Here is a 15351-nt window from a genome sequence, read left to right on the forward strand (position 1 = left end):
ACAATCTTCATTCGGGAAGAATTTTCACGTATGCTTGCTGCTGCCGTGATCACTCTAACGTAATTAGCCTCACTATGATTTATCGCACTATCGCCGACATCCTCACCCGCGCTCGGTAAGGTCCAAGGTAGGCACGTATCAATCACGGAGAACCCACATAATGCGATCCTCAACCAGCTTCCAAGCCTTAAAAATGCCACTCCAATAAACGGAAACACGGCTAACCAGAGGCTCTTGCAATTCAAGTATTTAGCTCTAACACACCCTGCCCAAGCAGAATCTCACTCCAGAGCTTTGATTGCAAGGAACGCCAATGCTGAAGCATTCGACTCATGGAATTTACGGATCCCCAGGCCACCTTCAAGCTTAGGTAGACAGACCCATTCCCACTTAATAATAAGTTAAGAGTGATTTCTTGACCTCAGAGTCCTACAAAGAGAATGAAGGTGAGAGATAGCATTTTTTGGGAGCTTAAGCACAAGCATATAAAATTGGGGGATGCTTGATAGCACATGACCAATGTGTGTGTATGAGAGAGAGAGATAGGGTGTCGAAGGACCCGGTCGAGCTTTTTCGTTTTTTTTTTTTTTTTAAAACTTGAAAAAGAGGAACTGTCTAATGAGATTATATATTAGGCGGTTAATAACTTAAGATTGCATTTGGTAGCCTTAAATTCAAAGAGACTGAAGCTGCATTAAAAGATGAATGTTAAAAATCGTGAATTTAAAATCGGTTGTACCTACGAATTTGAAATTCTAAAAATCTTACATAGCTGCAGATCTCAGAACAAACGCACCCTAATAAGTTGTGGGTACTGGTGACAAAAGTGGGGGTGTGTCGGGAGAGAGATCGAAGGGGAGAGAGAAAGAGATAAACGTGGAAAGACCAGGCTGACTCAGGACCCAATACCCGACTGGTCTTTCTCTCTCGACTCTCGCACACAACCTTTCGCGTCGTGAGCCGAGGGAAGGACAATCAACCGAACAAGCGAACGGAAAGCGCTAGTGCAAGTCACCACTGTTGGGCAATGAAGGCAGCAGGGAAGGTCCTGCTGTTGGAAGGTCCGGCGCAGCCAGACTGGACCGGCGGGCTGAAGCACGGCGAGCCCATCGATGCCTTGCCTTACATCGACGACGAGTATGGCGATCTTGGAGTAAAGGCGGAGGTGGATCGTCTAGTCGAGGAGGAGATGAGAAGGAGCCTAAGAAAACCCTCAGACTTCCTCCGGGGCCTCCCCCCAGCCCCAAAGCTTAACTTTGAGGTGATTCCTTTCCTATCATCTCGCTATCTTCCTTTATTTTTCCTCAAATGGCAATTCTCCTGAAAACCCTAAATCTGAAAACGGCGATCTGCTTTTGGGTTTTCCATGAAGAACCACCCTTTGATTGCTAGGGAATACGAGCGCGTGAGGGCCGGAAAGCCGCCGGCGCTTCTGGACATGGCACGGTACGGGCTGGAGCCACCGCACCCTGCACGGAAGCATGATGTGGATGCCTGGAAAAACGCTTTGAGGAACGCCCAGACCCAGATTCAGCATCAGACAATGAGGTTTTTTCCCCATTATACTCTTTGGTTTTCTTTTTAACGAGCTTCTGCTGGATAGTTTTCTTAGTAGGACTGCGTCTTTTTTGTCTATAACGTTTCGTGGTTTTGGGTGGTCCTGGATTTAAGTGAAGTCCGTTCCTGCCATTCTATGGTGGCCTAATGGTTGGTTCCGCCTGGTAATTCTACCTAGAAATGTGATGTCAAGTGAGCGCTCCAGATAAATCTAACGCTGTTCTTATGAGGGTCAGGATAGCATCATTGCTTCAAGAATAAGGCTGATCTTTTAACCATTCTGCACGTCCAAACATATATATGGAAGTGACATGTACCATGTTGTCTGTCCTTCTTATATGGTTGTTCTGATAACTGCTGCCTGCTTGCTGAACGATGACAAATGTTACCACGAATAGTGACACCGATAGTTTTATTGATTGAATGGAAGTACGCTATAACAGGATCATCTCTTCTAAGCATAATTCCCTCTTTGCTTGTGTTCTCCTTTTTCACTAAAATGCTTCAAATGTCTTTCCGGTTTCGTCCCTATGTCATTGCTTTTAAGTTAATCTCCACTTTCGGTTTTCTTTTTTTTTTTTTTTGGAGTCACGTAAAGTTGCTAAAAGATTTGTGTGCTCGAACAGTGCCCCTTCATTCATACTAGTTTGATATCCGTACTTAATGTGGCTGGATTCTCATCAAGTCTTTGCTTTTTTTTTTATATATATATATATAATTCTAGAATCATTTTACTTGTAACATGCATGTATCAGTTATTCTAGTAATCCACTAACTTGCATGTCTCTGGATGTAGTTTAACCTTTTTTTGAAGTGAGAAAGTCCAGAATTTATATTATCTGTTTGCTCAATTGCATTCTATAATTATTTTGAGAAATTCAATTCATCCTTCTGAATTTTGATTGCATATCTTAGACTGCCACATATTGAACGACATATAATGCTTCTTGTATAGCATGCCTGACAACAACAGTAAAGCCACAAAGGGGTACAAACATTCATATAAATTGTAGTGTGGTAAAATAAACTGGCTACCAATAGATAAAACATAGAAATTTGATATTGTATTCCCTAGATATATAATAACATACCTAACACATTACGGAGAATTCATTATATTGACTTTTTATGTAGTTTAAGCTTTTAATGTTTTGTTGTATTTTTATATTCCAAAATCTATGTTTATCCGTATATTTTCCGAACTTTCTTGAAAAAATGGAATTTAGAAAAATAGCTTTTCATTCTACAAACAAAAAACAGTAATTGTAATATTAATAATAAAAAAGGAACAAGTGTAGCTTTCACATCTTTAATCATGTTCTTTGGAAATAGAAACATTATTTTTTTAATCCATCAAAATTTGAAGCATTGTGCACCATTGATCTTTATATTTCTATCTTGCTTTTAATCATCCTCCATCCGACGAGTCGACCACTCTTTTAGGCAGCAGCGACATTAACATCCACCTTTTCGGCGGCATCTGGGTGGCGCTTTTCTTTTTTTCTTCTCTTGCTTTGCCCTATTTTATGGTCAGATTGTTTGTGTTCATTTGGTGACTTAATGTGTTGTTCATTTAGCATCTATTGTTTTTATTAGCTTTTACTATGTTGATTCTTTTTCCTGTTTTGTTTGTTTTCTCACTTTTTTTTGTTCTACTGCAATAGCCCAACTTCTTGTTGTTGTTGGCTGTTAATCCTTCCAAATGGAGGCATTCATGATTCAAGGCAACTATCATGCCCTGTTTACTGCACATTGTAGAAATACATTGTGCACAGTGCACATGAACTATTTGTTGTTTGGGTTGTTTGAACCCATCATACGTGGAGCCTTTGTGTTCTAATCTCTTCTTTAAACTATTGAAGCCTAGTTACTATAAACTATAAAGTATGAAATATGAATTGTATTAGACTATTAGGATTATTATTATGTATGATTGTATAAGTATACGTAATTGTGTATTGAATACATAAGAATGTATGCACTGTATTGAATTATGTACACATAAGAATTTATGTACTGCATATCTAAATTGTATGATATATAGACTATAGTTTATAGTTTACTTTAAAAATTGTATTATAATTTATAAAGTACATATTATGTAAGAGTTAAACTGTAGTTGATTGTAAGAATTGTATTATAATTTATAAATTATAAAGTGTGTGTTACGTAAGGACTTGGGAGTATGAGGATAGATTATATAGTCATTTTGCATTTTTTTTTTTTTTTACTTTTTACTTTTTAGTCTTTAGTCTTTTTGACTTCCCAAGTTTAAGGATGTTAGGCGCAAGTTATTTTATTCAGCAACTCTTTAATTTTTGTCGTTATTATGAATGCTTTTAAGTTAGTAATTTCCTTTGTACCGGGTCGGGTCTAGTTAGAGTGTGCAACCCAACCCAGCATGTCATGTACTTAAGCCCTCTTAAGGGATAATCAAACCCTAAGGAAGAATAATCTTGACGTGAAGAGAAGCTGGGCTTCCTACGGCTGTGTGTGTGAGTGCTGCAGCGAGTGGCTGTGGTGGGAGTTAGCCAAACCGAGGCTAACAAGGTATCAGAGCTTCAACGATCATGACAGAGAGAATCACTACGCGCGACGCCATTGCAGCGGTGGAACAACACCGAAATCAAGTTGAAGCGGTGATCGGCGGCCTGGAAGGGCGGATGCATGGGATGGATCAACGTCTGAACACAGTGGACGCAAGATTGGAGGCCATGTTGGTGGAGCAGTAGGCGATGTCGGCCCTCTTGCGTGAAAGCCTGCGACAAGGTTCTCGGCAGCAATCGCTCGATTCAGATCAGACCCAGTTGGACAAGCGCAGGGAACAGGGTTCGCCAAGGAACGGTGGCGCCACTTGGCGTCCGACAAAGATGAATTTTCCGCGATTCTCTGGAGACGACCCGATCAGTTGGGTGTTCTGCGTCGAACAATATTTCGATTGCCAAGGAATCGTGGGTGATGAAAGAGTGTGTCACGCGACGGTTTACTTCGAAGGGGCGGCGGTGCGTTGGTTCCGTTCATTGGTGTCGCAGCAAGGGTGACTGGACTGGGCGACATTGGTGCAAGAGCTCACGGTGCACTTTGGACCATCGGCGTATCTCGACTACAATGTAGAGTTGTCGAGCATTAAACAATCGGGTACGGTGTTGGAATACCAGGAACATTTTGAGGCATTGATGAATATTGTACGTAGATGGCCCCTTCCAGCCCTCATTGGCGCGTTCCTAGCAGGTTTGAAGGATGAAATACGCATCGAAGTTCAAGCGATGAAGCCACAAACATTAAGGGACTGCTTCGAATTAGCCCGCACGGTGGAAGAGAAAAACAAATGGCTACACACGTTCACTCGGGGCACTTTTAGCAGGACGTGAAAACCAGCCCGCGCGAGACCTTCCATAAGACGTGGCTAGATGCGAGGACTGGCCCACACGAGAAGCCCAAATCTGACGTTTTTCCACCTGCCCCAAGAAGAAATCAGAAGGGAAACGGGCCGCGCCAAGTTGTGAGACATTTGACGCCCGAGCAAATCAAGGAGAAGAAGCGGCTGAACCAATGTTTTCATTGCGATCAGCCGTACGTTCCAGGGCATAACTGTAAACGCCTGCACATGTACCTAGTCGAGGAGAGCGACGAACCACTAGAGGTCGATGAAACTCTGCCCTTGACCATGGAAAACCAGACGGTCCCCGAAATTTCGCTACATGCGTTGGCTGGAGATGAGGTTCCTCATCTCATGTGTGTGGAAGGAAAGTTGCGCGGCCGGCCCCGTCAGTGTGCTGATCGATACGGGCTCGACTCACAATTTCATTTGTGAGAAATCTGCCCGGGCCCTGGGCTGTCATATGGAGGTTCAACCTGCCTTTGACGTGGTGGTAGGAGACGGGAGCACCTTGCGATGCAGGGGTAAGTGCCAGATGGAAAAGCTAGAGATCCAAGACTTTCACTTCCCTGTACAGTTATACATTTTAGCCAGGGCAGGAGCTGACCTAGTATAAGGCATCTAGTGGTTGCGGGAATTGGGAGAAGTGGTTTGGGATTTTTTGGGCATGAAAATGTAGTTTAGGGGACCCGCGAACGAAAGGTTTACATTGGAAGCGACTTGTTTAGAAGCACCAGCTGCCCGCATGATGAAAGGGTCGTCCGCTTCTTTTCTTCTGCTGACCACTCAAGTGTAGACGCATACGGAAGAAAAAGAAACTCAATTTGGCTCCGATGAGTTCAAGAGAATGTTGCAGGAAATACTACAGGAGTTTGAGGTAATTTTTAGCATGCCTAAGACGTTGCCGCCAGAGAGAGGATATGAACATCGTATTGAGTTGCAACCGGGGACCGAACCTGTTAAATCTAGACCATATCGCTACAGTCGAGTCCAACGAGAAACCCTTGAAGAACTTGTGCAAGAAACGCTGGCAACAGGGGTAATTCAGCCAAGTCGCAGTCCCTTTGCTTCACCCGCCTTGCTGGTCAGAAAGAAAGATGGAAGCTGGCATTTCTGCGTGGATTATCGTGCTTTGAATGCCATCACCATCAAAGACAGGTACCCAATCCCCATTGTGGAAGACTTGTTAGATGAGCTTTATGACGCACGCGTCTTCTCCAAACTGGACCTCCGCTCAGGGTATCATTAGATCCGTGTGGTGAAGATGACATTCCTAAGATAGCTTTCCACATGCACGATGGGCACTACGAATTCATCGTCATGCCTTTCGGACTAACAAATGCACCTTCCACTTTTCAGTCGCTGATGAACGACGTGTTTCGCCCCTTCTTACGACGGTTCGTATTGGTGTTCTTTGACGACATTTTGATTTACAGCAAAGGGGAACAAGAACACCTCCACCATTTACGGATTGTTTTAGTGGCTTTGCAGCGACACAAGCTACATGCCAAACTCTCTAAATGTGTTTTTGGTACTCCCAAGATCTCTTATTTAGGGCATGTGATAAGTCACGGGAAGGTGAGCATGGAACAAAAACAGTCCATGCGGTGAAAGGGTGGAGTACACCTAAAAACGTACGGGAGCTGCGTGCGTTCCTCGGACTCACTGGTTACTACCGTAAATTTGTCCGGAATTACGGTATGATCGCAGCCCCTCTCACAGCCCTAACTAAGAAAGGTTGTTTTACGTGGAGTATTCAAGCCGAACAAGCCTTTCAGCGGCTCAAGGAGGCAGTGACTACAGCCCCGGTTTTACAAATGCCTAATTTTCAGCTTCCATTTACCGTCGAGTCAGATGCATCCAATTTGGGGGTGGGAGCTGTACTGAGCCAAGAGCAACACCCAATTGCTTATTTCAACTGAGCAATGGGCCTGACATTTGCTAGTAAATCAGCCTATGAACGAGAAGCGATCGCCATAGTCCTTGCCGTCCTCAAATGGACACCCAATTGCTTATTTCAACCGAGCAATGGGCCCGACATTTGCTAGTAAATCAGCCTATGAACGAGAAGCGATCGCCATAGTCCTTGTCGTCCTCAAATGGAAGCACTATCTTCTGGAGCAACAATTTATTGTCTTGACCGATCATTGCAGCTCAAGCATTGCCTGCAACAGCCCACCCCTCCATCATTGCGAAAGTGGATGCTGAAATTGATGAGCTTTGACTTCAAAATCTGCTATCGCAAGGGGAAAGAAAATGCAGCAGCGGACGGCTTGTCCCGATCCCACGACCATCAGGTTAGTAGCTTATTTTCAATCTCACAAGTCCAGGCTCACTTGTGGGACGAAATTCGACAGGCACAAGAAAGCGCCACCTCGGTAAAGAAAATCAGGGAAGAGTTGGAGCGGAATCCCCTTAAAGTGTATGGGTATGAGTGGAAATCACCATACCTATATCGCAGCAGACGCATCTTCATTCCACGCGAGTCCGCCCTGCCGCAAACCCTTATACATCATTACCACAATGAGCAGACGGCTGGTCATGAAGGAGTGGAGGGCACTTACCATCGACTGCGACCTACATTTTATTGGCCAGGGATGAAAAGAGCCATCACCGATTTTGTAAGGAGGTGCGACATCTGCCAACGGAACAAATACGAGACCATGAAGCCAGCAGGGCTGCTTCAACCCCTTCCCACGCCAGAGCTTATATGGGAAGACATATCACTGGATTTCATAGAAGGCCTACCCTCATCTCGGGGAAAGTCTGTTATTTTGGTTGTGGTGGATCGCCTTTCAAACTATACACATTTTGTGCCATTGTCGCACCCATATTCAACGAAGACGGTAGCCCGTGCTTTCCAAGATAATATTGGGAAGCTGCATGGAATGCCTAGGTCGATAACCAGTGATAGAGATCCCATCTTCATTAGTGCTTTCTGGAAGGAGTATTTTCAATTACAGGGCACAAAGTTGCAGTTGAGCACAACGTAAGTTAAGGCACATCTCGCTGCGGCGCACAACCGGATGGTAATCCAATACAACCGCAGACACGGAGAACAGCAGTATAATGTAGACGAGTGGGTGTATTTGCGCCGGCCGACCCAAGCAGCAGCGCATCGTCGGCCACGAGGGTTGGCCCGTTTCGCATCATTAGGCGCGTTGGCCCACTCGCTTACGAGTTGTTACTACCGGCTGGAAGTAAAATACATCCCATCTTTCACATCTCCAAGCTTAAGTCGTGTTCCCAACCAGCAGCTGAAGAAGAAATAATTTCGGAGCCCATTACTGAAGACCAGACCAGGGCTGTTCCCTTCGGCCGACTTGCCACTCGCACTATTGAATGGTTAATCGAATGCAACAATACCGAGGAAGGCATAGCAACATGGGAAAAGGTGGAAGAAGTTACTACTCACTTTCCAGATTTTACACCTTGAGGGCAAGGTGTTTCCGAAGGGGGAGGCAATTGTTAGTCGCAAGTTGTTTTAGTCAGCAACTCTTTAATTTTTGTCGTTATTATTTCTGAATGCTTTTAAGTTAGTAATTTCCTTTGTACCGGGTCGGGTCTAGTTAGAGTGTGCAACCCAACCCAGCACGTCATGTACTTAAGCCCTCTTAAGGGATAATGAAACCCTAAGGAAGAATAATCTTTGACGTGAAGAGAAGCTGGGCTTCCTACGGCTGTGTGTGTGAGTGCTGCAGCGAGTGGCTGTGGTGGGAGTTAGCCAAACCGAGGCTAACAAAGGACTTTAGTATTCGTATTGATTCATTTCTTGTGTTACTAATTTTGTTAATTTATTTTCAGTTCAATTTTCAACTTGTTTTAGGTTTTTTTTTTTCACTCTTTAATTATAATGACTGATAAGTGATAAATGAAGACAGTTTCAAGTGCTTCTATACTAGCAAGTTCCAGCAGCTGTATGAATATTGGTTCAAAACTTCAAATGAAAGCACAGGGCAATCTCAACCACTTTGGGGACATGTATCAAAAGGAGAAAAAACTCCTGATGATGGAAGCAATATGCAATTCTAACGTAATTTCTGTCCCAGACGATTTGCTGGTTCATATACATGTGTTAAAGAACATTTATTGCTGGCCAAAGAAACAAAGGATGCCAAAAGATTGGCACAGTAAAAGAATTGACGAAAGAGCATGAGATAATTGAATTGAAGAAAAATTTTGGAAAATCAAGTGAACTTTCTAGTCCTTTGACTATTGCAGAAAATGATGTATTTGGAAGAAGAGAAAAATGGGCTTGGAAGGCGATAAAATCATGAAAGGGTCATTTAGAAAAATGGGGTTGAAGGTTTCTGAGACATGTTAAGTGAATTGATGTTGATAATGATTGAGAATTTTTACTTAGTGATGATGAGAAGGCTCAAGCAGTTAAAATTGTATTTTAGATGATAAATGGTGGGACAAAGTCACATATTTCCTTTAATTTATAGAACCTATATGGGAGATGATCTTAGTTGTTAAGGTGTGGACTAGTCCACGCCTAGGCGTCACCTAGGCGTGAGTCCACACCTGTAGCCTAAGTCCATCACTTAGGCGACAAGTGTTAGACGGGTGCCTAGGCTGGATTAGGGGCTAGCACGCCTAGTCCATGGGAAGGTGAAAAGTCACATTCCCTTCAAATTAAGTCCTGTAATTTTATCATACACTGTTATACCGTATATACTTATATTATATGCAGTTGTATTATATAATTTCTGTTCTTTAAGTACAGTTTGCTGTACACATATTCTATATCAACTCATCAAGTGGAAGTTCCAGCCATATGTTAGGTACATATTCTATGAACCATGAATTTTTGTATGTCTTGTGTGCTCTAAAACATATTGTGTTGAACGTATGCCAGCCTTCTTACCCATGTTAAAACCATTGTCACATATATCGTGTATGGCTATTATATGGCGCGGAGTTTCTCGGGTATAATATGGCAAAGTTGTATATCGCGGGAATATCTTGGGAAAATCTCGGCAAATTTGTAAAAAATTTAAAACATTTAATAAATCCTGAAAAATATAAAAAAATAGAAATTAATAAAAAATATGAAAAAACGCAAAAAAACACGTATAATACGCGTTTTTTCACGTTTTTTATTTTTTGGCTTTTTTTTTAAAGACGAGCCTAATTGTTGTTTTATAGGGCTGACTGATTTTTCGCGTATTTAACAAGTTTTTTTCGATTAATATGCGTTTTCTGTGACAATGGACTTAAAAACTTAAAGCCTAGGTTTATGGTAATAAGACCAGTTTCTCTTGTTTAGTGCATGTCTAGCTAAGACACGGATACGACAAACTGGGTCACGTACCAGCGTCGACACACGGATCCCGACACTTGGACATGGCAGGATACGTTTTGGATCGAGTCTAGGTCAGACCCGATCCGAACCACTTTCATAACCGACATAAGTTTTAACCCTCGATTTCTTTTTACGCTTTCACGGTCGACCTTTACCCTCGACGAGTTGTAACCAGCGACAACAGAGTTCGGCAATGGCGGGCGACGGTGACGAGGTCCGGCGATCGACGGCGACATCCAATGGCGTCCGGCGGCAGCCTTAGATATTAGAATTAGGTTTTCATGCTTCATTTGGGTTTTTTTTGTTTGGGTTTTTCTTGCCGATTTGGGATGTTTTCGTTTGAAGATTGGATGGTTAATCCGTCGATCTTGATCCTATTTTTCAATGTTGTGTGCGATATTTTTTTTTTTCGTTTGATTTGGGGATTTGGGGATTTTGCCGATTTGGGGATTTTGTCTTAGTGCTTGTAACAGTTCTGTTCTCCATTGCACTTATCATTGGGTTTTTTATTTTATTATCATTTTCAATTTTTTAAAATATAAAATTTGCCGTGTCCGTGTATCCTAAAATTTTGAAAATTGCCGTGTCCGCGTACCTGTACCCCTATGTCACACGGATACGGGTACGGTTATCCTATGGATACGGGTACGGGTACGGGGACACGGCATTTTCAAAATTTTAGGATACGAGGATACGGTGAATATTATATTCAAAAAAATTAAAAATGATAAACGAAGCCGTCGAGGGTAAACGAAGGTCGAGCGTCGAGGGTAAATGTCAATGCGTAAAACAAAACGCGGGTTAAAAAATCGGTTATACAAGTGGTTTGGATCGGGTCTGACCCAGACCCGATCCAAAACGTATCCAGCCGTATCGCCGTGTCGGGATCCCCGTGTCCGCGTGTCGACACCGGTACTCGACCCAGTCTGCCGTATCCGTGTGACGTAGCTGTACCCGTATCGTACCCATACCCGTGTGACATAGATGTCTAGTAATCAAAGAAACGTGTGCAGACCTCATTTCAACATTGTCTGATGTTAGAGCTGCAAAGAAACAATATGAACTACGTATATGATAGTCCACACCTGAAGCATAAAACACTTCCTAAATTACTATGTTATAAAAATCCTCTTTGATGCATATGCTCATCAATTCATGGTCATCAAATATTCAGTACACAAGTAACAGAGTAGAAGTTTGTTAAATATTAGTAAAGTTTTTCATCTTCATTTACAGATTAAATGCAATTCTTGATTATGGCAACTAATTTTAGCTAGATAAGACTTGATTACAGAAGTGCTCTCAAAGGACTGAACTGTTAACTGAATAAAAGCCTGCTAGATATTTGACGCGTTTTTAGGCCAGGCGTTGGCTGGTGCCTAGGTAGTGCCTAGGCAGCACCTAGGTGGTGCCTATATGCCTTGACAACTAAGGAGATGATAAGAGAGGTTGAAAAAGATGGTCTCATGTTGTATAAAGTTTATGAAATATGAGATATCATGATTTAGGGAATTTAAAGTATAACATATAAACGCAAGAAAAAGTATGTAGCGCTTGATGACTCAAATTTCTTCAATTATGTGCATGAAGTCCTGGTAAAAAAATGGAACCAAAGCAATACTTGCGTGGCACACTTTCTAAATACTAAATATTACTCATAAAAGTGGCTGAAAGGAGGTGTTGGTTGCGTCCCTCCTCATCAAGATCCACAAATATCAAAGCATAGGTTGCTATGCTTGAGAAGACTTTATAATCATATGTTGAAGATATCCAATAGTGAGCTTGGGAAGATTTAGAATGGGGATCGATAGCTCTTATGGCAAGGGAAGATGAAGATCCTCTTAAATGGTGGTTAACTTATGGTTTAGAGACACCAAATCTCAAATGTCTTGCATAGAAATTACTGTGTCAGCCTACCACATCAAGAAACTAGAGCACATATGCTCAATTAACATCAAGCGAAACAAAGTCACCAGTAAGGGAGCAGAAAAATTGGTTTATATTCACACCAACCTACGACTACTATCTTGAAGTTGTAATGATTACAGGTACCTTTTTATTTTAATTTATGATATGTAAAAATCATATTCAATAATTGTTTGCTTGCTTTCCAATTAAATATTAAGTCATATTGCATTTCCGTTCTTGAACATCCAAGTATTGAGATGTAAATCCAGTTGAGCTGACTTTGATGGAGAATATGATTTGAATTCTTCTAGTATGGATTTCGTAGAACTGATAATTCCTTCCAATTTGGATGTTGACAACTTAGATCATGTGATAACATATTCGTCGGAAACTTAGATTATGAAATGGTTTCTGAAGTTTTTGAGGGAGCTGAGTTGAAGTAGCTATAGTGATGATCTTTTTAGAAGTCCGTCAACTCCTTATGATGTCTTCTGCATATATATATATATATATATATATATATAACAATATAGGGGAAAGATGTTTTCATTTTCTTCGTCTTTTATGTTAACGATCAAGAATGTTACCATCAGTGCGAAAGATGTTTTGTCAAACTGCAAGTCACAGAAAACGCATTTTTTTTAAAAAAAAAAGGTGAAAAAAACATGATAAATTAAATGGCCGTTTAAAACTTAAAGAAAATGAATTTTTTTGAAAAAATCATTAAAACGAAAAAAACGTGTTTTTAATGCGTTTTTTTCACTTTTCTCATTTGTTTTCTCTCTTTTTTAATGCCAAATAAATTTTTTTTCATTTTCTATTTTTTATTTGTTACAAATCTACTTATCTTGTGATGTTTGTATTATTAGTTTCTCACTTATTTTATTTTTCTCTCATTTTTAGTTTTTTAAAATTTTTATAAATTTACCGTATTTTTCCCGTTTTTTTCAACCTCGTCATATTATACCTGAGTAAAATTTCGCTGTTTAAAACTCCGAGACGTTATTTGTGACTATAGACTTTTTCCATCATTTCTATCAGTCACAGTTTTATCATTGGATGGCTTCTTGGACTTGAACAAGCTTTTCATGGCTTAGTTTTTGTTTGCATGACTAACATTGAGCCTTTCATTTACGACTATCGATTGGACTTCATTTTCAGACTTGAGAACCTGGACTTGATGCTGAAGCATGAAGTGAATGTCTGGAAGCTTCACAACCAACGTTTGGAAGCTTTCTTGGCAAGGTGTGGTATGGAAATACTGCATCTTCTCTTTTTCCCAAAATCGATGCTTATACCAGTTGATTGTTCTCTCTATTTTCTTTGTTTGTTCTGTTTATTCAAATTTCAAAGATACCTTTTTGTTCTTCCTCTTCTCATTGTTTAGGATGCAAGCTAATGTTCGGGAATACTGTGAAAAGATTGAAACTGTGAATCGTGAAAGAAAGTTCCACCAGGTAGGACCCGTAGCATTGTGCTTCTTTGTAAAGTTGACCTGTAATCTCTAAAAATTTAAAAGCTTTGAACTTTATCAGCAAAAGACAGCTTTGGAGCTGAATGCACTGGACATTCAATGGAAGGAGCTCTGCCAAAAAAACATAGAGATACAAGCTGCATGTGCCGAGTTAGAAAACCAAATTGAAGCAATCCAGAAAGAAGCTTCTGAGAGGTTATATAACTTTTCTAGTTTTATTCACGTTCATTACCTTTAATTACGTGGAACCATTGAAATGAAACTGTCATCTCAGCATGCAATGGCTGTCTACTTTGACATGCTTTGTCTATCTAATTAAGATTTGTTTTTAAAGGAGTTAAATCGTGCTTGTAGGGGCCTGAAGTTGGAGCAAGATGAGGACAGTGCGTCAATGCTGCATTGAGGATTATAGTTTCAGGAAGTTGTGCAGCCTATTTGTATTATGTGGTTAGGTCCGTGCATCGTTATTCTGTCATTTGCCTTTGTGCATGCTGGCACCTATGTGATGCCACTTGCCACTAGGAGAATGCAACTTGGGTTGTATTCATAGGAGGAGGCTCACATATACAATTACCTTGTACAAGCACTTTTGAAAGTTGAGCTCACAGATTGGTATGCAGACAGAGCTATAATTGGCCGCTATAGCTAAACTTGGTTTGATCTTTGGCAATTCACGCTTTTCCTTTTGGATACTTCCGTTCGTGCAATGGGGAGAAGAAATATGTTCAATCAACTGGTTTCCATCCCGGGTTCGAGTCATCCAACTGTTGTACATGTTGGCTGAGTGTCGTAGTTGCACCCGAAGCATCTAAAGCCTAGTATTGTTGCTGTCTAGTGGGCTGACGCATAGGTGCATGTCATGTGCTGCGCCAATTTGTGTCCAGGTGCTGTTGAATCGTGTTGAACGGGCCACGTGTGATTCTTTAATAAAAGGTGAAAAATTATGTAGCTGCCTTGACCACATGAAGTCAATGATGGATAATGCGAAGGACTTTCTAGGGGATTTCTCTTCAGAGACATCCGATAACCCCGGTTCTGGGGGATGAAAATGTATGCCTAGGAATCGCAACATGGAAGGTAAGTTTCGTTCCCTCGTATGTATGTGCATACGTAGAACTTCCTCTCTCTCTCTCTCTGTCTCTCTCTCTTCGTCAGCCTCCTTTTTCACCTTTTGGTTGTCTGCACAACTGTTTCTTTCTTTGTTTTCTGTTACAGAAGGAATATTATCCGGAGACAATAAATTAACGATGCCTCGTAATTTTAGTTAATCTAGAAGTCGAAGTTGATGGCACGAGCCATTCTAAATGCGTGGACAATTATGTCGAAATACAGTCATTAGCAGAGCAACAGGGCCCAAAATTCCAGCACAGATTCTACCTATTTTCGCAGGCACCATTATCCAAATTTAATACTTTGTATCAGAATTACTTTCTGTTATGGCTGCAAACAATTGTTAGCAGCTTCCCATTTAAATCGAAGGCTACAACAGATCATAGAAACATTTTTAACGCCTAGACCTATATTCTATACGTGATTCAGAAGCTTTATTGTCAAATTAGATGCCTTTAGTGAAATTCATTCCAGAATTTGAGCTCTGCTCCATTTACACATGAAAACCTTTGGACGCTCTCCAACACATGCCGCACACCGTCAGAACCACCTTCAGTTTCAGTTCTCAATATAGATATTTCCATGCCTGCATGCACTAACCAACAATTGTGTATT

At 41.2% G+C, this 15351-nt stretch overlaps 1 protein-coding gene across 1 annotated transcript; it reads left to right on the forward strand.

The window, feature by feature from the left end:
* The first annotated feature begins 825 nt into the window (after positions 1-825).
* LOC116259972 (pre-mRNA-splicing factor SPF27 homolog) lies at positions 826-14318 on the forward strand. Its single transcript, XM_031638011.2, has 6 exons — positions 826-1261; positions 1373-1548; positions 13314-13397; positions 13540-13609; positions 13688-13821; positions 13981-14318. The coding sequence occupies exons 1-6, from the start codon at positions 1028-1030 to the stop codon at positions 14027-14029; spliced, it is 747 nt and encodes a 248-aa protein (XP_031493871.1). The 5' UTR covers positions 826-1027; the 3' UTR covers positions 14030-14318.
* Positions 14319-15351: the final 1033 nt, after the last annotated feature.

Source organism: Nymphaea colorata, chromosome 9 (assembly GCF_008831285.2).
Source record: "Nymphaea colorata isolate Beijing-Zhang1983 chromosome 9, ASM883128v2, whole genome shotgun sequence".
Taxonomy (NCBI): Eukaryota; Viridiplantae; Streptophyta; class Magnoliopsida; order Nymphaeales; family Nymphaeaceae; genus Nymphaea; species Nymphaea colorata.